Source organism: Bombyx mori, chromosome 25 (assembly GCF_030269925.1).
Source record: "Bombyx mori chromosome 25, ASM3026992v2".
In the NCBI taxonomy this organism is placed as follows: Eukaryota; Metazoa; Arthropoda; class Insecta; order Lepidoptera; family Bombycidae; genus Bombyx; species Bombyx mori.
Window position 1 is genome coordinate 6614583 of NC_085131.1, and position 18930 is coordinate 6633512.

Here is an 18930-nt window from a genome sequence, read left to right on the forward strand (position 1 = left end):
AGCGATTTTTACAAGTGCACCCATTACCACATTTAATTAAATTCTCACTGTTTTAATTTGACTCGGTAAATTACCGCAGAACTCGAGGAGGCTGAAACGCATGCACAATAATGAATAACGCCTAGAAATTGTTTCGGAAGCGTTAGGTAAAGACTGAATTCATAAAAAAAAACTAGTATTTTTTATAAATTTGTAAAGGATTTTTTTAGAAAAAACTAACAAGAAAACAAAACATGTCTGAAAAGGTTTCGACATCGGCCGAAACTGAACGAGATACCGAAAATTCAATTTCGGTCGGACACTGCTTCTTATGGCTACCATTGATATTTTCATATAATGAAAACCACCAATACATATGATAATAATACTTTAAAATGCATTTGATAATAATACATTGAAAATTCGCAAAGAATGTTCAAAAACTAGCAACATTTCCGCTTGTATGTGACAGGCCAGCTTGTCCAACGGACCCACGCCAACCGTGTGCTTTTTCCCAAAAAAAATACCCCGAAACAAACTGACGCAACTGTTTTTAAAAACAAAACAAAAGCTGCCAGCGTTTCGGTATTGCAAAACCGTTCTTCAGCGGAATACGAAACGAAAATATATTGCGTCGAAGTAGGTTCGCGTTTTGCCATATTTTTCAAACTATAAAATGAATTTCATGTTTTTACGTGAGCTCATCTCATCAAACTCTAACTACAGACTTTTCAATGGGCTGTCTATTAAACTAATAAATATTAAATCGCTTAAAATTTAAAGTCTCGTGTAAATATAAAATATATCACTTGTCACATGATTCCACCCTAATGCCTTTGCGTACTTAGTGTTTTAATTTTATGCTCCTACGGAATACTCATGTACATGTTCATTACAGACATAAATCCTGTAGACAGAACAAAGAATATGTACATACATATAACGACCGACCATTCCTCGAGCGTCTAAAAGAAATTCCGATACATAAAGGCCTGCGTTGCCCCGCCGATATAGAAGAATAATAATTTAGGGTATATTTTTTGCTGTGGCTAGCGTTCGCGTTTTATTGCACACTATTCCGACGAATAATCGCGCCGAGAGGGGGTTTAATGGACCGGCCGATGGTCTGGTGCCCCCACCGCCCCCTGCCGTGGGCAGTCCACTATATTGACTACGAATATTGAATACTTTTGCTCTGAACCGTAAGGCTTCGTGTGGCACACCGCTAATCAGTGGCCTGTGATGGAGGGTACGTGAAAACGCAATTTGTACTCTGCTACAATATAACGAGCTTGTAGCACGAAATTAGTTAGCAAATAAATAACATAATGTGGACTTATCGTGTGATTAATATACCGAAAAAAAAACTTTTCAGAATAAGTGTCGTTCAAAGATGAAAATACTGGTTTGAATACTTGTGAAAAAACTGGAATTCCATGTCAATGATATGATACAACATATCGTCGCTGTCAAACCAAAATCTGCTATGTGCAAAAACTCTATTTTGAATTAACGAGTAAAAACATTTTCGTATAAATTTTTATATGAAGGTGAATTATTAAGAACTATATAAAATGAAAGCTATAGATAAATATTAAAGCTATAGACACATAAGTTTTTTTTTATACGGTAGATAGGGCTGTGAACTATACCTACGAAAAGGTCAAAAAGTAAAAATCTCAAAAAGTGCACATAGCAGATTTTGGTTTGACAACGACGATATATCACTTCGTATTATGTTATCACAGTTAGGAATATCTAAGAAACAAAATGCGTATTCACAGTTTTCTTGTCACCGTAAATATGTTTCAATGTTATCTTCGAGTTCTGGAAATGACAAGCCTTTTAGCGTTTTCTCCACTACAATCATTGAATATTCAGTGTCGTGTCTATATAAACATTTATGTCGTACATAACGATATATTATTTACACATAGCACAGTACTGATTTATGATTACATTTTATTTTAGCTAAACATTGACTATAGCAACTGTTACCGATAGATGAAAAGAAAATTGTCCTCTAAGCGTTCAAAAACCATTCATAAAATTGTGATGAAATATGATATCGTTGTTTTTGGCGTTCTAGAAATGGTTTCTATCGCTTCCGCCATCAACGTACGCCGGACAGAGAATGATTACATTCAAGAAATTGATACTTTTAATACAATCGGAAATAATAGGTGATAATTCAATGGTGCTGGAACCTTCCAGTTCGGCATGCAAGCAGTTATTGGTTACTTTGATAATGAAAGCACTACTTAAAAATTTATATAAACACACTCTAAAAACAAATGAAATTTAAAACAGCAGTATTTGATTTAGTTCAGGCCAGAATATTGGACCAAAGCAATTGACTAATTATATTCTTATCGATCCTTGATGCGTATGCAAATCTTCACGCTAATTGGATATCTTGAATTAATTGACAAAAATTACTTTAAAATAACTCGTTACATATTAAATAGAATGATACAGTTAAAGCCGATAAAAACATTTAGAAATAGATTTTAGTAGTATATTTTATTTTAAGCGTAATTGTAAATGATAAATAGTTAACTGGCGCGCGATATTTACGGGATAAGGTGAACGCGAATAGCATTTTGCATGTTTTCTTGAGAAAAAATAATTGAATAATATTGAAACGGATAAATATTAAGCTTTTCCCACGAGACTAATACCGTGTGGCAAGTGGATTCAGTGTACTGTTGGATCTTCGACACGAATGACAAAGTATTTTTCGTGTTCTGTACTATCTTGCTAATAATCTTGATAAAGAATTTATTTCAACAAGTATATTATTAAAAAAATAACAATTCGGGTTTGAAATTTTCATTGAATATATCGTTATTCTATTAGGCCGAAGTGTTAAATTTACCGTGACTAATATGATTCCTTAACACAGTAAAATTATCATCCAACTCATTACAAATTCCAACAACAAACTCTTGAAATAACATCTCGAACGTAAATCAATGTTTATTCCGGCAACAGCCAACGAAATCAAAAATCCGTCTGTCTGCATTCCCGTTCTCGGAATCCACATTGGAAATTGTGTATTCCGTTTGAAAAATCAGAAAGTTCGATATGACTACACCGGCTCGTTCGTAACTCCACCTACGCCGTACGTTGGTTTAGTTACTTGGAAAAACTAAGATAGGCAAGTTTTATTCAGTTCGCAGTAGGTATAAGTTTGCTCTGAAACTTTTTTTCCCAACTTCCGTGATAGCGTATCGAGAGACATGTTTTCCATTCGCTTGGAAAGGGCTTATATTATTTTCCGGTGAAAATTATTCGTGCTTCACACTAAATAACGATGATTGTATGAAGTCATTGATCCTATCCGCCCTAAACACGTCATTACGGATCCTCCCGATCTATTAACGGTGCTTTTGGGTACCTAGAGCACCAGTCACCGTCCTCGCCGAACCCGTCGCTTGCAACGAAGGGCTCGACGAGTAAATTAACCCACAGACACAGCCCAATGAATTTCACGTCGGATATTCTCAGTGGGTCGCGTTTCCGATCCGGTGGTAGATTCTGCGAAGCACTGCTCTTGCTAGGGCCAGTGTTAGCAACACTCTCGGCTTAAGCCCCGTGAGCTCACTTACACGTCAAGGAGAAGCTGGAATAGCCTCTCAAGACTATCAGCATAGGTTGGAAAAAAAAAATAGAACCTGTCCTTTGTTGAAACGAATCGCGTGCCGTCCAATAAATTTTATATTATATATAGATATGTATAAGAACTAAAACATAAAATCCTGAAAATAAACAATAAATTTTTCATTCTGTGAATCCGAAAGTTAAGTACCTAAATAACAAAAATCGTTCGAAATTTCATTCTGTTCATCGGTCAGAATATTCGGAAGACTATTTATTGGCACTGTAAAGCCAAATATGAGATAAAAGTATTTTCTATGTGTCTTGATTATGGACAAATACTAAATTTATGATTTACTTTCATATAAAAATTCCACTGGACCGGTCGAGACCTATGTCCAGCAATGGACATCTGTGGGCTGAAAGATAAATAGATAGATGAAGATTCATATATCAATCTGAAGCATCATGTAAAAACACATCAGTAGAAGATGAATCTGACCTGCAATATTCTGTTTTGAACACTTTATATAAATATGATTCATACAGATGAATGTGATTACATTTTGCAAGGGATATACAATGGTGAGTACAGGAAATTGAAATTGAAGATTTATCACATTTGAATTATCGCTGTATCGTCATCATTTCATGAAGCTCTGCAATTCGTCAGTAGCGCCTCGTTGATCGAGTGGTGATAGACCTTGATTACCATACCACGAACTTCGAATTCGGTTTTCAGAGTTGTAGTCAGTCGTATTGCAAAAGAAAATCAAGCTTGGAGCGATTGAATAGATTAGATATTGTTATGAAAACCTAAAACACAAAACGGTTAGGCAAGCTAAACCGCTAGTGAAAAAATGGTTGTTAACATTGAACTACATGGACACAGAGAACTTAATTAAAAGCAAGAAATAGAAGTAGATTTATTAGTATTGTATCTTTTTGTATATTTTTTTCTAATTAACTTTGTTTATATTTGTTTATTTATTTTATATACGCACCCCACATATGTGTAATTATTTGATGTGTCATTTTTATTACACAAATTATTTTATTATATTATATGTTAAATCTTGTAACGCATGCTTTTGAGCGTAATAATTATTAATAATAGTGATGTCGTTTTGAGGTCAATTATATACATAGTAAATCGCATTTTGGTCCTCACGATACAGCCTATGCATAGTGTGAGGATCATTGGTTAATTTTATATTGTTGATGCCATCTGCGTAATCTCTGAATCTATTAAATATGTAAATAGTATTCTATGTCATGATTTAGAGTTTATGTAGTAAATAAATAATTTATCATTATATTATTATTATTATTGAATGGTATACGTTAACTGTTTAAAGTTTTTGCTCGCTAAAAAGAATCTCTTTCCTACAACCGTTTATAATAAAAAAGCACATTTACAAAACTCGCGTCCCACAATGGATACCTTCTGTTAAACTTAAAACACCTACAAATAAATCAAGAGTTGCCGTGATATTTTACGGCATGCGGAACATTAAATACGCTACGTTATTACGTCTAACTGAAAACGATAACAAAATACCTACGGATCATTGATTCCAACTACTAAATAGTCGGATACGATCGGAATATCTTACATTCCCAAGACCCCGGGCTGGCTGAGGCTACAAAGTTTTTATTGTTTAATACCAAACGAAGGTTTTATTCGATGTTGTAAACACAAAATTGCATTTCGTATTTACGTATTTTCATAGCTCCAAGCTTTTATTACGGTTGGAAGCCACAGCATTATTTCATTGTGAATACGTTAGGTGATGAGTTCACGAGTGCTCACGATTGACAGTCTGTTTGTATTGGCTTTGTTAATGGTCTTGGTGATATTTGCTCCTATTAAAAAACGTCGTTTTTTTTTTTCTACCTACGAATTTTAGTGTTGTTACGAAATAGTTTCTTCTACTGTACCTACTAACGGTTCATTGCATAGTTTGAAGTCTTCTTGAATATCTGTAATGCTTTAGAGTTATTTATAGTTTCTTTGGTTATCGGGAGACGCGACATAATTGAAACCATATTATTGTTAATGCATTATTCCCAAGTACTAACAGCTTATTGCATACTTTGAAGTCTTCTTGAATACCTGTAAAGGGTTAGAGTTATTTATATGTTCTTTGGTGATCGGGAGAAGCGACATAATTGAAACCATATTATTGTTATGCGTTATTCCCTACAACCACGACGACCGGAAAAAAAACCTAACTTGGAAACGTACGAAATAACTTAATTAATTGAAACCATATTATTGTTATGCGTTATTCCCTACAACCACGACGACCGGAAAAAAAACCTAACTTGGAAACGTACGAAATAACTTAATGCGAATACCAAGCGACGGATCACCCGAAATTTACATATAAATACAATAAACAACAGAATATTATTACATATTTCGGAAAATCAGAAACTAGATACACATTCACAACATCAACAACACATTCAAAAGTAATCCATTCGTCCACTACCAAATTTACCAGGCCCAAGTTACTAAATTTTCACTGTATATTTATTTCTGTTTACGGCTCGCCCTCCACGGCTGGGCCCTCGTTATTTCTCGCATTCAATGTTCCAGAATGTTCACCAGTTTCCAGTTCACGATTTTGCTTTCAATGCACATGCATCGTCTGATTTTATGCGGAGTTTCAGCGAGCAATCTGTTGCGAATCACTTTTAATATAAAACTATTTTCGTTTCGAATACTACCTAGCTAAAATGCCATTCCGATTTTTTAACGGTAACATTTTATTTTTAACATCCCAGTACAGGTACATGTTCTTGTTTTTATTTAAGTTACTACAGCTACCGTTAATATCAATAACAATATATACATTTTTTTTTTTCTTGCTTAGATGGGTGGACTAGCTCACAGCCCACCTGGTGTTAACTGGTTACTGGAGCCCATAGACATCTACAACGTAAATGCGCCACCCACCTTGTGATATAAGTTCTAAGGTCTCAGTATAGTTACAACGGCTGCCCCACCCTTCAAACCGAAACGCATTACTGCTTCCGGCAGAAATAGGCGGGGCGGTGGTACCTACCCGTGCGGACTCACAAGAGGTCCTACCACCAGTAGTAATACTATTTAATAAATGAATTTATAATCATTTTTAAGCTTGTTCTTCGAGATGATTATTTTAACCGTAGATTTAATGTCTTAGGATAAGTTATCTATATAGATTTTCTCAAATAAACAATAATAATATTAATAAACCCTTTAATACGGGGCTCTTGTTTCAATTCTATATTTTTATTATGATTGCCCTAAGTGCAGTGATCTTAAGAAGTACGGAACTCTTCGAATGATTTCGATTACTCTAAACCCTACCTTACAACTCTCCTGTACTAACTTTCTGTAAGTGTTCGTAGCCAACTTTTTTGTTAATTCCCTCTTTTCCTTTTACCATTTCTAGGATATTGATTCATTTCACGCTTCCCCCCATAGGTTTGGGAAGTAAAACATAACTATACGAAACGACCGTGCTCCCCAAAAATATGTACACAGCAAAAGGTAATAAGGATATTTATTTACATTTATACAAAAGGCATTTACAACCAGTATCACCAGGGTATTATAGGTACCATTAAAATACATATAAGCCTACGCAGAAAAAACTAATTCAACACTACCAAATTCTAATGTAAACAAGAAAAGAATTTCCACAAGGGGAAAACGTGCGTCGCTGTATGGCTCGGAGAGTTTTAATAACAGGTGTGTGGAGCGCACAAAGCAGGACAGGGCATTGTCTGTGCCTCATTCAAATCACAAACGAACGACTCATTCCGTACCGCCGCGGGCTGGGACCGCCAAAAATATTTGAACTAGGTTCGCTGTCGCCCGCAATGAACTGCACAGACTATAAATGATGTCTTTGTTCGGTTTTCAGGTCCATAATTAAAACACAATTTACTTACAACTCTATTACTTAATTAAAATGACTTTTACGGTTTGGTTCCTCGTACTTTACAGTATTACTTAGTGGTAACGGACCGTGACCATATAGTTTAGGAAACTCGGAAGTAATAGAATGACAATAAATAACGCGACATTAAACCGTACGAGTCGGTTTAATTATGTCTACGGCTCGCGAAATGAAAGAAAATACTAAGTCAATTAGTCTTAGGGTAAGGTACGTGTAATCTAAGTCACCCTCGCCTTTTGTAAAGATTATAAGATATATTATAGATATTTTATTTTACATTTAGCATTACAGTAGATATATTAAAACTTAAAAAGAATGAAGTATGTATTGATCCTATTAAAATCGTAATAATATGTTCCAATGTAAAAACATAAAATCAAAAATATATAAGATACATGTAAGAGTAGTAGTTTTAAACCACAATTACACAATATGTAATATGTATAGAGATTGTGTCTTCATATAATATAGGCTGAGCATGCGAACTCGTCCACCCGCCATGAAGAAACGGAAAAGACGAAAGTCCCTATCTTAAAAAATTATAATTTATAGTCAAGATAAGTAAGTTACGAGAATTTTCTGTAATTCATTAGAATGTAGATTAATTTCAAAATCAGATTATATTGATCAAATGAGAAGATTAAATTGGCAAACAAATCTTTTTCATAAAAATACACGTACTCATTATTTCACTTACACATACCTCCATTATTGTTCTGGAGTCGGGCCTCAAACGAAATGAGCTTTATTTATGCCCCGACAGAATCCGCATTATCTCATTTTAATGACAACCATTTTCCGAGACGGAAAATCGCTTACAAAGAAGTGCGATGGAATCGCTTAACGAGACGCGTGTAAAAAGATAAGTAAACAAATAAGCGAATAATACGGTTAGAATAGTCACTCGGATTCGCTTGGAACACTGAAAGCGTTTAATAATGAGAATGCTATAAACGCGGCCATTTCTTTTTATTCCGCCTCCTTGGCCTTTGTTTCGAGCGCTGTAATACCCAACCAACCCAAGAGCAGGCTATTTGCACGTTATTTTATTTTCAGCTAACTTTCAAGACAGGAAATTTAAGGTTGAATACCCCATTTTTCTGACAGAAACTTGGCAATACCCACTCGAAAATTTTCGGCAAAAATAAATACAAACAAATCTCTGATAAATGTTTGGCTGGTATTTTATATGGAAAGCGCGTGAACTCAATAAGGTGTTGATGTAAAGAAATGGAGAAAACTTCTTATTCGTGTGCTTCGAGACTTATTGTGAACAAAATGAACTACTGTAATTTCATTACTTTTCAGCCGCGATTTGTTTTTAAAAGTAAATAAGTTTTGTTTTCCTTCCGACACCACTGCTAGCATCTCGTCCAGAATTAGGTTCAGTAACTCCATTCCCGCCATCAAAATCTTTGTACAGCCCATTCTGTTGGCTTCGTTGTCGTACCTAGCATAGATTATACACTTAATACCTAGGAGTCACCCTTGACAGAAGGATGACAGATCAATAGTGTCGTATACTGTGTATCGTGTCCCTGCGGGTCAATTGATTTATACATGTTGTTGAATGGAAATCTAATTTTTTTTTCTCCTACCTAAGCTGGTAGCCTTGAGAGGCTATGCCAGCGTTACCGAGCAAGTAGTTGTGAGCTCATAGGGCTCTAACCTGAGGACATTACTAACACTAGGCCGAACAAGAGCAGTGCTTCGCAGAATCTACCACCGAATCGGAAACGCGACCCACTGAGAAAATTCGGCATAAAACTCAGTGGGCTGTGTCTGTGTGTTAATTTACTCGCCAAACTCTTCGTCGCAAGACGGGTTCAACGAGAACGATGACCGGTGCTTGAGGTACCTAAAAGCACCGTTAGTGGATCGGGAGGATCCGAAATGACGTGTTTGGGGCGACGTCGACTGCTTCCCATTCTGTCCGCAGGGTCGGAAACGAAATCGCAATGGACCAGGGTATTATTTATTATTTATGCAATGGACCATAATACAGGAAAGGATCCAAGTATCGATACCATTGATTCGATTCGATACGATTCTTTGCGTAGCTCCAGTATCGGATCAAGTGTTTTTTTTTATAAATGAAACAAGTTTTTAATAGAATTAAAATACAATTTCTTTATAGTGTAATTTACTCGCTAAACCCTTCGTCGCAAGCAATGGGTTCAACGAGAACGATGACCGGTGCTTGAGGTACCTAGAAGCACCGTTAGTGAATCGAGAGGATCTGAAATGACGTGGATTATCATTAACACATACCTAATATGCAACTTTTAGCCGTGTAACCATCTTTCTTTGGTTGCTGAGAAGCGTTGAAAATAAGAGTCAACGGACCTTCTGAGATAGAAAGAAAATCAAGGATGCTAGTCACGATAGACCAATAAATCTTATCAACTGAATTTTATTAACGGTGATGAAAATAAATAGTAACTTTGTATGAAAATAATTTATTTACAATGTTGACTACATCTGATCGATTGAACGAAGATAACCCGAAGAGGTGATAAGACTCAACAATGTTATTGTTAAGCTTTCGTTTTCTGCAAACCGACCTCTTAGCTGCGCTAACAGAGCACGCTCAATTCTTGCAAATTCTCAATATTTGTAGTGTGGCAAATAAAAATAAATCCAACAAGCAAACATAATATATCATTTAGTACAAGATTAAATCATACCAACAAAAGCGAATGAAATTCAACTTAATTTATAAATTATTATTTCACTAACAATGTACTTTAACATTCAACACAATTATCCTAATATTCATGAGAGCAAACTCACTCCAGAAATCTTTCCCTGTCCCCAATAAATTCATTAAGATGACAACATAATATCGACAGATGGCTGTAATAATTTTAAACATTAATCCATTCACCCATTTCAGCTAATTTAACAATTTTGCAAATTATTCATTATAGTTATTATCTTGTAATTTTCCCATCAGTCAACAAAATCCTAGTTTGGACCTGCGAGTTCAAAGCACTAATGTAACGATGATATTAATTCTTTTCATTAACACAAACAATGAACAGGATTTCAGAAATGTGTACACCTGTTACTTGTTATCTTCAAGAATGCATAGTGCTATCACAAAGTCATTCTGATGAAATCAGATTTAACTTTTACCAATCAATCACCATGTATCTTCAAGGGATCTGTGAATTGTGCCGTCACAATATAAAACATAGCCGGAGCGGGCACTAACGACAAATACCATAATTCTTTAAACCCCGTTAGTGATAATATGCCATATGCATGGACCAACCAGTGTCCAAAGAGAATAATTAAATTCCGTGTATTAGTGATAGAAGAAATCAATAGTGCTGGCGCAGACTGTTCTGATTTAATTGAGAAATGCGATGCTGATGTCATCATTGATATTATTATTACTATGTAGGGGAATGAGCAATCTGAAAAAAATAAAACATGTATATATAATAATTTTGAAACCATTAAGAACGTTAATATACTCTGTGTATTCATACCAAACTACTCGACTGTGGCAGTGCTCTTTAATCCCACCGGTAGTACCAGTTTTTAATATAATTTCGACTTTTCGCATTAAAAGCGTACAATTCCCAAAAATATTCGAAATTCAGTTAATATAACCAGTATTTTTCTTATAAATACTGTCAAAAGAGCGTAGTTTAGTATTAGTTTTTTTACCTACATTTTGACTATTATTAACAAAATTAATACATAATTTTAACTTACTTTAAAAGACAGATAATGTAACTGGTAATAAATAAATAAAAAATGTTGCAAAGATGATTAATATTAAAAATATCACATGTTAAAACCTTTAAAACACTGTAAAATTATAAAGTTTTGAGATTATAGTTTTAATGCGAGAAGACGATTTGTTCTTAACTAATGTTCACGTATGACTTCCACAGTAAACAAAAAATTACATGTTATAAAAAATTCTGAATTTGCATAATTACTACATTTATGAGACCTCAAGTGGCTCTGGTTTTTTTTTTTTTTTTTTTTTTTTATTGCCCTTGTAGGCCGACGAGCATACGGCCCACCTGATGGTGAGTGGTTACCGTCGCTCATGGACTTCAGCAATGCCAGGGGCAGAGCCAAGCCGCTGCCTACCTGGTAATCGCTTAACACTAGCTTTTCCATGAGCTTGTTCAACTATCTGAGGAATAAAATCAATATAAGCTATAATTTAATAAATAATAATATCTTAATAAGTAATTTACTTTAAAAGCAACATTTAATGTTAAAATTAAAGTTTAGCATTATACACCTGAACAATATCATTCATATCAGTAAATTCATCTTCGAGACCTTCTGTAATATAATATATGTAATTTCAAATATTAAAAGTGTTATATTATAAAAATAAGAACATAGTTTTATAATATATGTCAACAGTTTTATGTTGGGGACAAAAACAATATTCATGTAACACACAAGAAATGAATAGGATTTGTCTTTTAAAAAACAAAAAATATCAGGGTGAAAAAAGGATCAAAATCACTTTGATCAGATCAAGACTTCTAAATGATGCATTAAGAAAATGTGTACTCACAAATTAAACCGGCAGCAACAGTATGAATCAATACAAGTATAGGATGAAAATATAAAGCACAATATATTGCCTTTTTACCAGAATTGGGTGCATTCCAGGCCAGTAACCATGGTCTTAATGTTATGGTCATTAATAAGCTGAATGCATAAATCAGAAAAACTATTGTATATCTGAAAAAAAAAAAAAATTATATCTTTTAATTTCAAAATCTTGTATGGCAATTAAATTTGCACAACAGGAAGTGAAGGAAATGACACAAAATCCACGACAAAGAAATAAACAAGTTTTAGCAACAGAAATGGTAATCTATACTAATATTATAAAGAGGAAAGATTTGTTTGTTTGTTTGTTTCGAATAGGCTCCGAAACTACTGGACCGATTTGAAAAATTCTTTTTCCATTAGAAGCCGACATCGTCCCTGATGAACATAGGCTACTTTTTTTAATTTTTTTTTATTTTATTTTTTTGGTTTCATGTGTGTTTTAATGTTTCCGAAGCGAAGCGAGGGCGGGTCGCTAGTTATTAATAAAAATACAACATGTGACAATCCCACCTTATTTTACTCAATTTTGATATTGATAATCAACTCACAAATTAATTTATAAGTTTAATGATGGACAGATAAGGATGACAGCAAGTAATTGACAATTAAATTAAGAAGTAGATTAATAACGCAATATTGCTAACATATACCAAGTAATCCAAATGTGTCAGACCAAATGACTGCCAGTCAAAATAATCACAGTCCCCAAATCACCACACTTTAATAAGTTTATTCGTGCTATAGTGCTTTGGCAAAGTGAGGGAACATCTAATAGAAGTTAAACTTATAAATGATTACATGATGGTTAAATAAATTGGCTTACTACTCTGAAATTTTTTAGGACTTACATTCAAATGAAAAATTCAATTTTTTTCATCTATGAGATAAGCTGAAAGTTTTATTGACTAAACAATATCAAAATTTCAAATTTGTTAATTTTTCTACTTACATTACAAGTTGCATCATAGAGTGATTTTGGCTCTACCCCTGGCATTGCTAGCGTCCATGAACAACGGTAATCACTCATCATCAGGTAGACTATATGCTCATCAGCCTACAAGGGCAATAAAAGAAATTACTAAATTACTAATAAGAAAAATTTAATACTTACAAAGGATACACTGCTTCCTGAGTACAATGCAACATCTCTTTATAATCTGGCTGTGGATTATGCAACAGTGTATACCAATCCGAAAGTGCTTTTGGTGAACACATATATAGTGAGACTGACCCAGGCGGAGGCAGCACTAACAATGCGGCAAGTGTTCCTGATATGACCTCCAAAAAGGCACACATGTGTTGTATGATAACGCCATTCTCGCTGAAATGTTAATTTAAAATACATAAGTCAAGAATCTCAAAATATTTTTAGTTCTGTATTATCAAACTTTCTTGTAGAGCTAACAAAATTGTTGATGAGACGAGACAGGTGATTCAGTGAAAATGGAAAACTACCTTAGATTTAAATATTATGATTTACTTTTTCGAAATCTTATCCCTCATAATAAATAGGTAAGCACAATGTGACTGTGTCCGTATTCCAATTTCATTCTGCTTATAGTTTCATGAGCCTTGTAAATAGTGAGCCTGAGATTGGCTACTAGGATAGTAATAATCGAGTTTGAAATTTATGTAAAGATGGAACTAATATTATGAATTGTTTTCTTTAAGTATGAAATACTCACGCTTTACCCCTGGTGACCATGTCAATGAAAAACCAATGCAAAACCATGGGCAGGAGGACCATAAAGCCAAGGTACTGCCAGTCATATAGAGAGGGTTCATCAACGCACGGCATGCAGTAACTTGATGCGTTTGTCCTGAAACCTCGCGGACACGCCCCACAGTCACTCCACGACCCATCTTCGAGTTCAATACGACCACAATACAGTCCTGGACACGATCTTACAGCTGCCATTCTGTAATGGAACAATCTACAGCTGAGCTGTATAGATTGTATTTACTGTTGTATTGTCTAAGTGATATTACTATTTATATTAGTCTCAGAATCTTTTTTTCAGAATTATTACTTCGTCATAATATCAGAATCATATGTTAGACAGCGTACCTGTGTGAAATATTAATATAAATTTTATAATTCTTTTAATTCCCAAGCTTTTAAAAGTTTTAAATTGCTGATATCTGTACATACATAGTAGTCAATGTCAATGTCATGTTTTTCTTATTTTTTTGCACTGTGGTATGCAAAGAAATAGCAACACATTCTATGTACGGTACCAAATTGAATAGAGGTGGCATGTGGCTTAGAATAGGAAATATTGGTTTTCGTCGGAAGAGGCTACCACGCTAGCAATTTATTTAATTCAAAGTTTTAATAAATTTTATAATTCAAAGCCTTTAAAAAAAATTTTACTCTTTGAAAATTTATAAATACAATTCCACATCCCCAAAATGGATGTTACCATTGCTAGCATTAAAAAAAGACTTGACCTAAAGGTTTTAGTTACCAGGTCATAAAATCTCTTAAAGAAACCATTTTTAAGCTTATAAAGTTTTTAAGATTAAGTACCTACCATAGGTTATACACTTAATATTTGTGCCTACTATCGTGTCTATTTCTGTCGTCATGCATCCTGACTTAATGAGTGGGACACATGTTTTACAATTTAATAAATCAACCTCGTATCTCCAGGCGAGTGGCGGCTTTCACTTGTATTGTCTATGGGCTCTCAGTACTGAACTCTGTCCGGGCACAATCAGTCAATTCATTCAATCGAATCATGTTTCCAGATGAGCGGTGGCATACACCCCCTAATATCCATCTTTTGTTGGTTTTTAATACATGAAGTTCCTAACTGAAGCTCAGCAATATTAATTATTATTTATTTGCCTATAAAAAATGTCACCCTTTTTGGTTCTGAGATAAACCACTCCGGTAGATATTCCGGTACGAAGGGTATGAAACGTGTAGAAAACCAATTTTATTCGATCCTCAAACTTATAGGTATCTCAATGTTAAGGTTTGTACCGTAGAACACAAGTACTACTGGTGTAATTAAAAACAAATTTCACAAAATATGTTTAATATTATCGATACTAAATAAACATTTTAATTCGATTTACAAAGCCTTGAATTTTCCTTCTGGTCCTTGACCAGTTCTCAGCACAAATCGTGCTCGTAAACGTCTGTAAATACATTTCAGCACAAGAAAAGTTAAATATAGCAGAAATAGAACGACTGCAAGTATATAAGTAAGAATGTCCAACATGTAATATTTGATGAAGGTAACGCCAACAACTGGTGAACGTAGATGTTGTGCGCCGCGGTTACGAAGAACGTATTCAGTCCACCAGACAGCGTTGTCGGGACCCGAAATCAACGGATCGACAACCATACCTTTAAGCTTAATTATCGCTTTTTTGTACCTGAAAATTTTAAAAGAAGTCAGTAAGTAGATACCAAGTTTCCGAATTAAAACTTATTTCAATTTCATACTTACTTTTCATCAGTGGCCACTGTGGATATGACCTGTTTCAATGTTTGTTTGTCAATGTGTAAGGGGTCCAAGATTTCACCAGCGCCGTACTTGGTAAGCTCTCTTATAAATATCTTTCTAGATGTGATAAGAGGAAAACCTATGATTGGTACTTCATAAAATAGTGCTTCTTCCAAAGATCTAGGTCCGCCGTGAGTTATAAATGCCCTTACGTTTTTGTGTGCTGTAAATAGAGAAAAAAATCTATTTAAAAGTTTCAAATAATTATTTGGATTTTGGAGTATTAATGGCATAAAAATGTCACTACTTAAAATAAATGAATATCGAAAAAAAAAGTTAAAATTCATTAATTATCTTAATATTGTCTCATTACCAGTACCTAAATAAAATCTGCAAAAAATAATAATTACCCAATAATTGTTGTTGCGGAAACCATACGTCTGTGATAACGTTATCAGATAGCTTTAACGTGCTCATTTTACCAATCTTCCACAAAACTGTGAAAGGTAATTCTCTAAAAGCATCCGCGAAAACTTGAAGTGTTTTAACAGATAATTTCTCCGCCTCTTGTAGAGTTCCCAAGCTAAAGTAAATTACTCCCTTCGTTTGAGAGTCTAACAATGATTGTAAATTCTAAAACAAAATTTTGCAAGTACATTCATTACTTACATAAAAATATTTCTGCAGCGTTAATGATCTGTAGCTATAGAATACTATCTCTTAATTAAAATCCATATGTTATGAACATCACAAATAATGAACAGTAAAGTCTTATAACAATAAAACTTTATGCATATAAAATATAAGCAATAGGCTGCCTAATCTTATAAAGCAATCTGTTTAAGCATATATTTTTGTCAGAGAAACCATTTTCGACAGAGTTAGCAAAGAACCATTTTGTGACCTGAGTCCAAAGTCATCACCACCTAGAAACCATATCATCTAACACATGAGATACGAGATCTAACGGAAATTGATAACTGCTTCTCCCTTCTACTTCTTCTTGTTCTGCGGGTTCTTGCCCACAACATACCCTTTTATGTGCCTGCGGCTGAATATATATAAGGGGTGTGCCTAGGGCACTCGATTTATGTAGCACCCTCCCTCGTCGAAAATGTGGTTATGCAGATGGAAGTCCGTTAGACGAAATCGGGTGATGTAAGTGATCAACTAACTGACTCTCCCATACAGATCGTCCGAGCATGAACCATCAGTCAACAACCCTTCCGAGACAGGTAAGAGAAGTGGCCGCAGTCAATACCTCAACCAGCAGCCACCGCAAGAGCGCCAGACTGACGGAATCGTTATCGAAAACGTCTCCACGTGGCGGCACTGCTGATGTTTGGGGATACCCCTCTAGATCAGATTCAGAGGCAAAACCGTGGTTCTTTATTTTAAGCCTAATGAGCTTCGCACGGCCTCGATTTCTCCAGCCACTCCGAATCCGGTTACCGAGAGAGACCGCCATCATAACACCGAACATAACCTAAAACATAACGTTGTAATATATAAAAATAAATACCTGCGGAAGACTCATCCTTGGTTTAATATGCATCCGATCCACAAATTGTATGGCAGGTACAACCGGTCTATTCCCGATTAACAGCGGATTACTGGCAATGAACAACATATCGATGTCATATTCAACTTCTTGTAAATCTCTTTTCAATCCTAGTATCTTTTTGGCGGCAACATCGCATAACGGCAAATAGTTGTTGTAAAACTCTGTTTTCGTTTGTATGTGTCTGTAGAATTCGATAATTTTCTGCCAACGAGTCAAATTACCGTAGTTCAGTGAGTTCACGTCGGGATACAAAATAGGGTGAATGGGATTGCCTTTAGCTTCGTACTGGTGAATTTTTCCATTAAATGTACTTATCGTTATATGTGGAGTCTGGTATTTGTCAGCTAAAGCGTAAAGTAATGGTACATCTGCTTCAGTTATTACCAAGTCGAATTTTACATTAGGATTAATGAGCAGCGCCGTCATTTGCTTGGACTTCAGCTGCGCTATGGCAATTTTTAGTGAGAGCTCGTTCAGTGCTTTAAGCCGCGGATAGTAATCGTCCGTATTGGTCATCAGCCTTTTGTACTCCTCCCAAAACGGTGCTGATTCTTGACTAACATCTAGCTCGATTATGTTTTCTACCTCCGGATATTGAAACTCGCCTGGATAAGGAGTCATGACCACAACGGAATGTCCTCTTTGAGCGAGGAGAGACACATAGCCCCGAAAAACCAGATGATCTGAATAGGAAAGTGAAGAGAAGACTGCTAATATCGAAGCGCCTTGAGCCGCATAACACGGACATAAAACTAAACTAAAGAAGTAGAAAAACTTTAACCACATTGTGGAGAAAACGGACACTACACCAAAAGTGACTAGTTGTGACTGACGTGGAATTCAAAATGATATAAGTTTATGAGGAGGGCACGCAGTAGGTATTATGAGCAATAAAAGAAAATTTCACATCTGTACAAACATGCTCAATTTAGAACCGATTCATTGTAATATAAAAATGTTATGGTAGAACTTGGCTAGAATACGTGCATATAGACAAACATTCATTATAATGAGTTGTAATTATTTTCTTCTGACTTGGTAGTAGTTGTACCTGACTGCTGAGCCAATATTCGTGGGTTCGATTCACACATCGGCTACACATTCGTGTGTCTGAGAGGCTTATTGCTCATTAACTTAAATTATGCTTTTTGGCCTGAATATTTTATTCTACATTGTACTAATTTATTTAAAGGTATTTTAGCAGTCTGTGGTTCCTATAGTAAAGGGAATCCTAGTATGTGCTAAATTAACCGTTGTGATTTGGGCCAGATAACAAATCATGCACTCAAATGGGAGGAGAACATATTTTTTGGTATCAGACAGTGCTACAGCATTTTAAAGCGCTGAACGTACGCTGTTTTAGATAGTCCATAGTCTTGCGAAACGAGATGCTTCGTTGGAAGTACCTACCTTCGTAACATAGAATTTGCAACGTCGACAATTTTCTTTACTGTTTTTTAGTAGCTTAAGTGGAACAACGAGTATAAACAACTACGACACGGCATTTACGATGCAATTCGATCATATTCAATTATGACAAAACACTTTTCTTCTTGTTTTTATTTGCAATATTTATGTTTTTACGAGCTCAAACGTGGAGTTAAACTTAGTGGCTCGGACTACCGCGTACATGAGTAATTTTTTTTTAATTCAGTCGGTTAGAGATGCAAAAATGGCACATAAAAAAATTTAAAGAAATGTAGATAAATCCAGCGTTTCAGAGCTACTCAATTTTTCTAAAAAAATTTATTAGCATATTTTTCTAGTGCACATG

The 18930-nt window shown here is 34.9% G+C and overlaps 2 protein-coding genes across 3 annotated transcripts; both read right to left on the reverse strand.

The window, feature by feature from the left end:
- Nucleotides 1–9978: 9978 nt before the first annotated feature.
- LOC101743925 (JNK1/MAPK8-associated membrane protein) lies at nt 9979–14353 on the reverse strand. Of its 2 annotated transcripts, none has more exons than XM_004924441.5 (5): nt 14203–14353; nt 13820–14053; nt 13246–13455; nt 12091–12260; nt 9979–10957 (listed from the first exon to the last, which is right to left on the reverse strand). In XM_004924441.5, the coding sequence occupies exons 2-5, from the start codon at nt 14050–14052 to the stop codon at nt 10677–10679; spliced, it is 894 nt and encodes a 297-aa protein (XP_004924498.1). In that variant the 5' UTR covers nt 14053; nt 14203–14353; the 3' UTR covers nt 9979–10676. The 2 variants fall into 2 exon arrangements, with proteins under 2 accessions (XP_004924498.1, XP_012544454.1); XM_012689000.4 differs by having other exon boundaries at nt 13820–14079; nt 14203–14314.
- An 861-nt stretch (nt 14354–15214) lies between these two features.
- Ugt2 (uridine diphosphate glucosyltransferase 2) lies at nt 15215–17942 on the reverse strand. The gene is made up of 4 exons (NM_001134258.1): nt 17115–17942; nt 16003–16225; nt 15596–15815; nt 15215–15521 (listed from the first exon to the last, which is right to left on the reverse strand). The coding sequence occupies exons 1-4, from the start codon at nt 17940–17942 to the stop codon at nt 15215–15217; spliced, it is 1578 nt and encodes a 525-aa protein (NP_001127730.1).
- Between the last annotated feature and the right edge of the window lie 988 nt (nt 17943–18930).

What these genes read in the sequence shown, in the direction of transcription:
- LOC101743925 (XM_004924441.5), bottom strand. Translation starts at nt 14,052, where the DNA reads ATGGCAGCTGTAAGATCGTGTCCAGGACTGTATTGTGGTCGTATTGAA. An exon ending in ATGGTCACCAGGGGTAAAGC is followed by an intron (nt 13,456 to 13,819) that starts GTGAGTATTTCA and finishes TTAACATTTCAG; the next exon opens with CGAGAATGGCGTTATCATAC. An exon ending in TGTTGCTGCCGGTTTAATTT is followed by an intron (nt 10,958 to 12,090) that starts GTGAGTACACAT and finishes TATTTTTTTCAG; the next exon opens with ATTGCTCATTCCCCTACATA.
- Ugt2 (NM_001134258.1), bottom strand. Translation starts at nt 17,942, where the DNA reads ATGTGGTTAAAGTTTTTCTACTTCTTTAGTTTAGTTTTATGTCCGTGT. An exon ending in CAAGGATGAGTCTTCCGCAG is followed by an intron (nt 16,226 to 17,114) that starts GTATTTATTTTT and finishes ATTTTGTTTTAG; the next exon opens with AATTTACAATCATTGTTAGA. An exon ending in TCCGCAACAACAATTATTGG is followed by an intron (nt 15,816 to 16,002) that starts GTAATTATTATT and finishes CTCTATTTACAG; the next exon opens with CACACAAAAACGTAAGGGCA.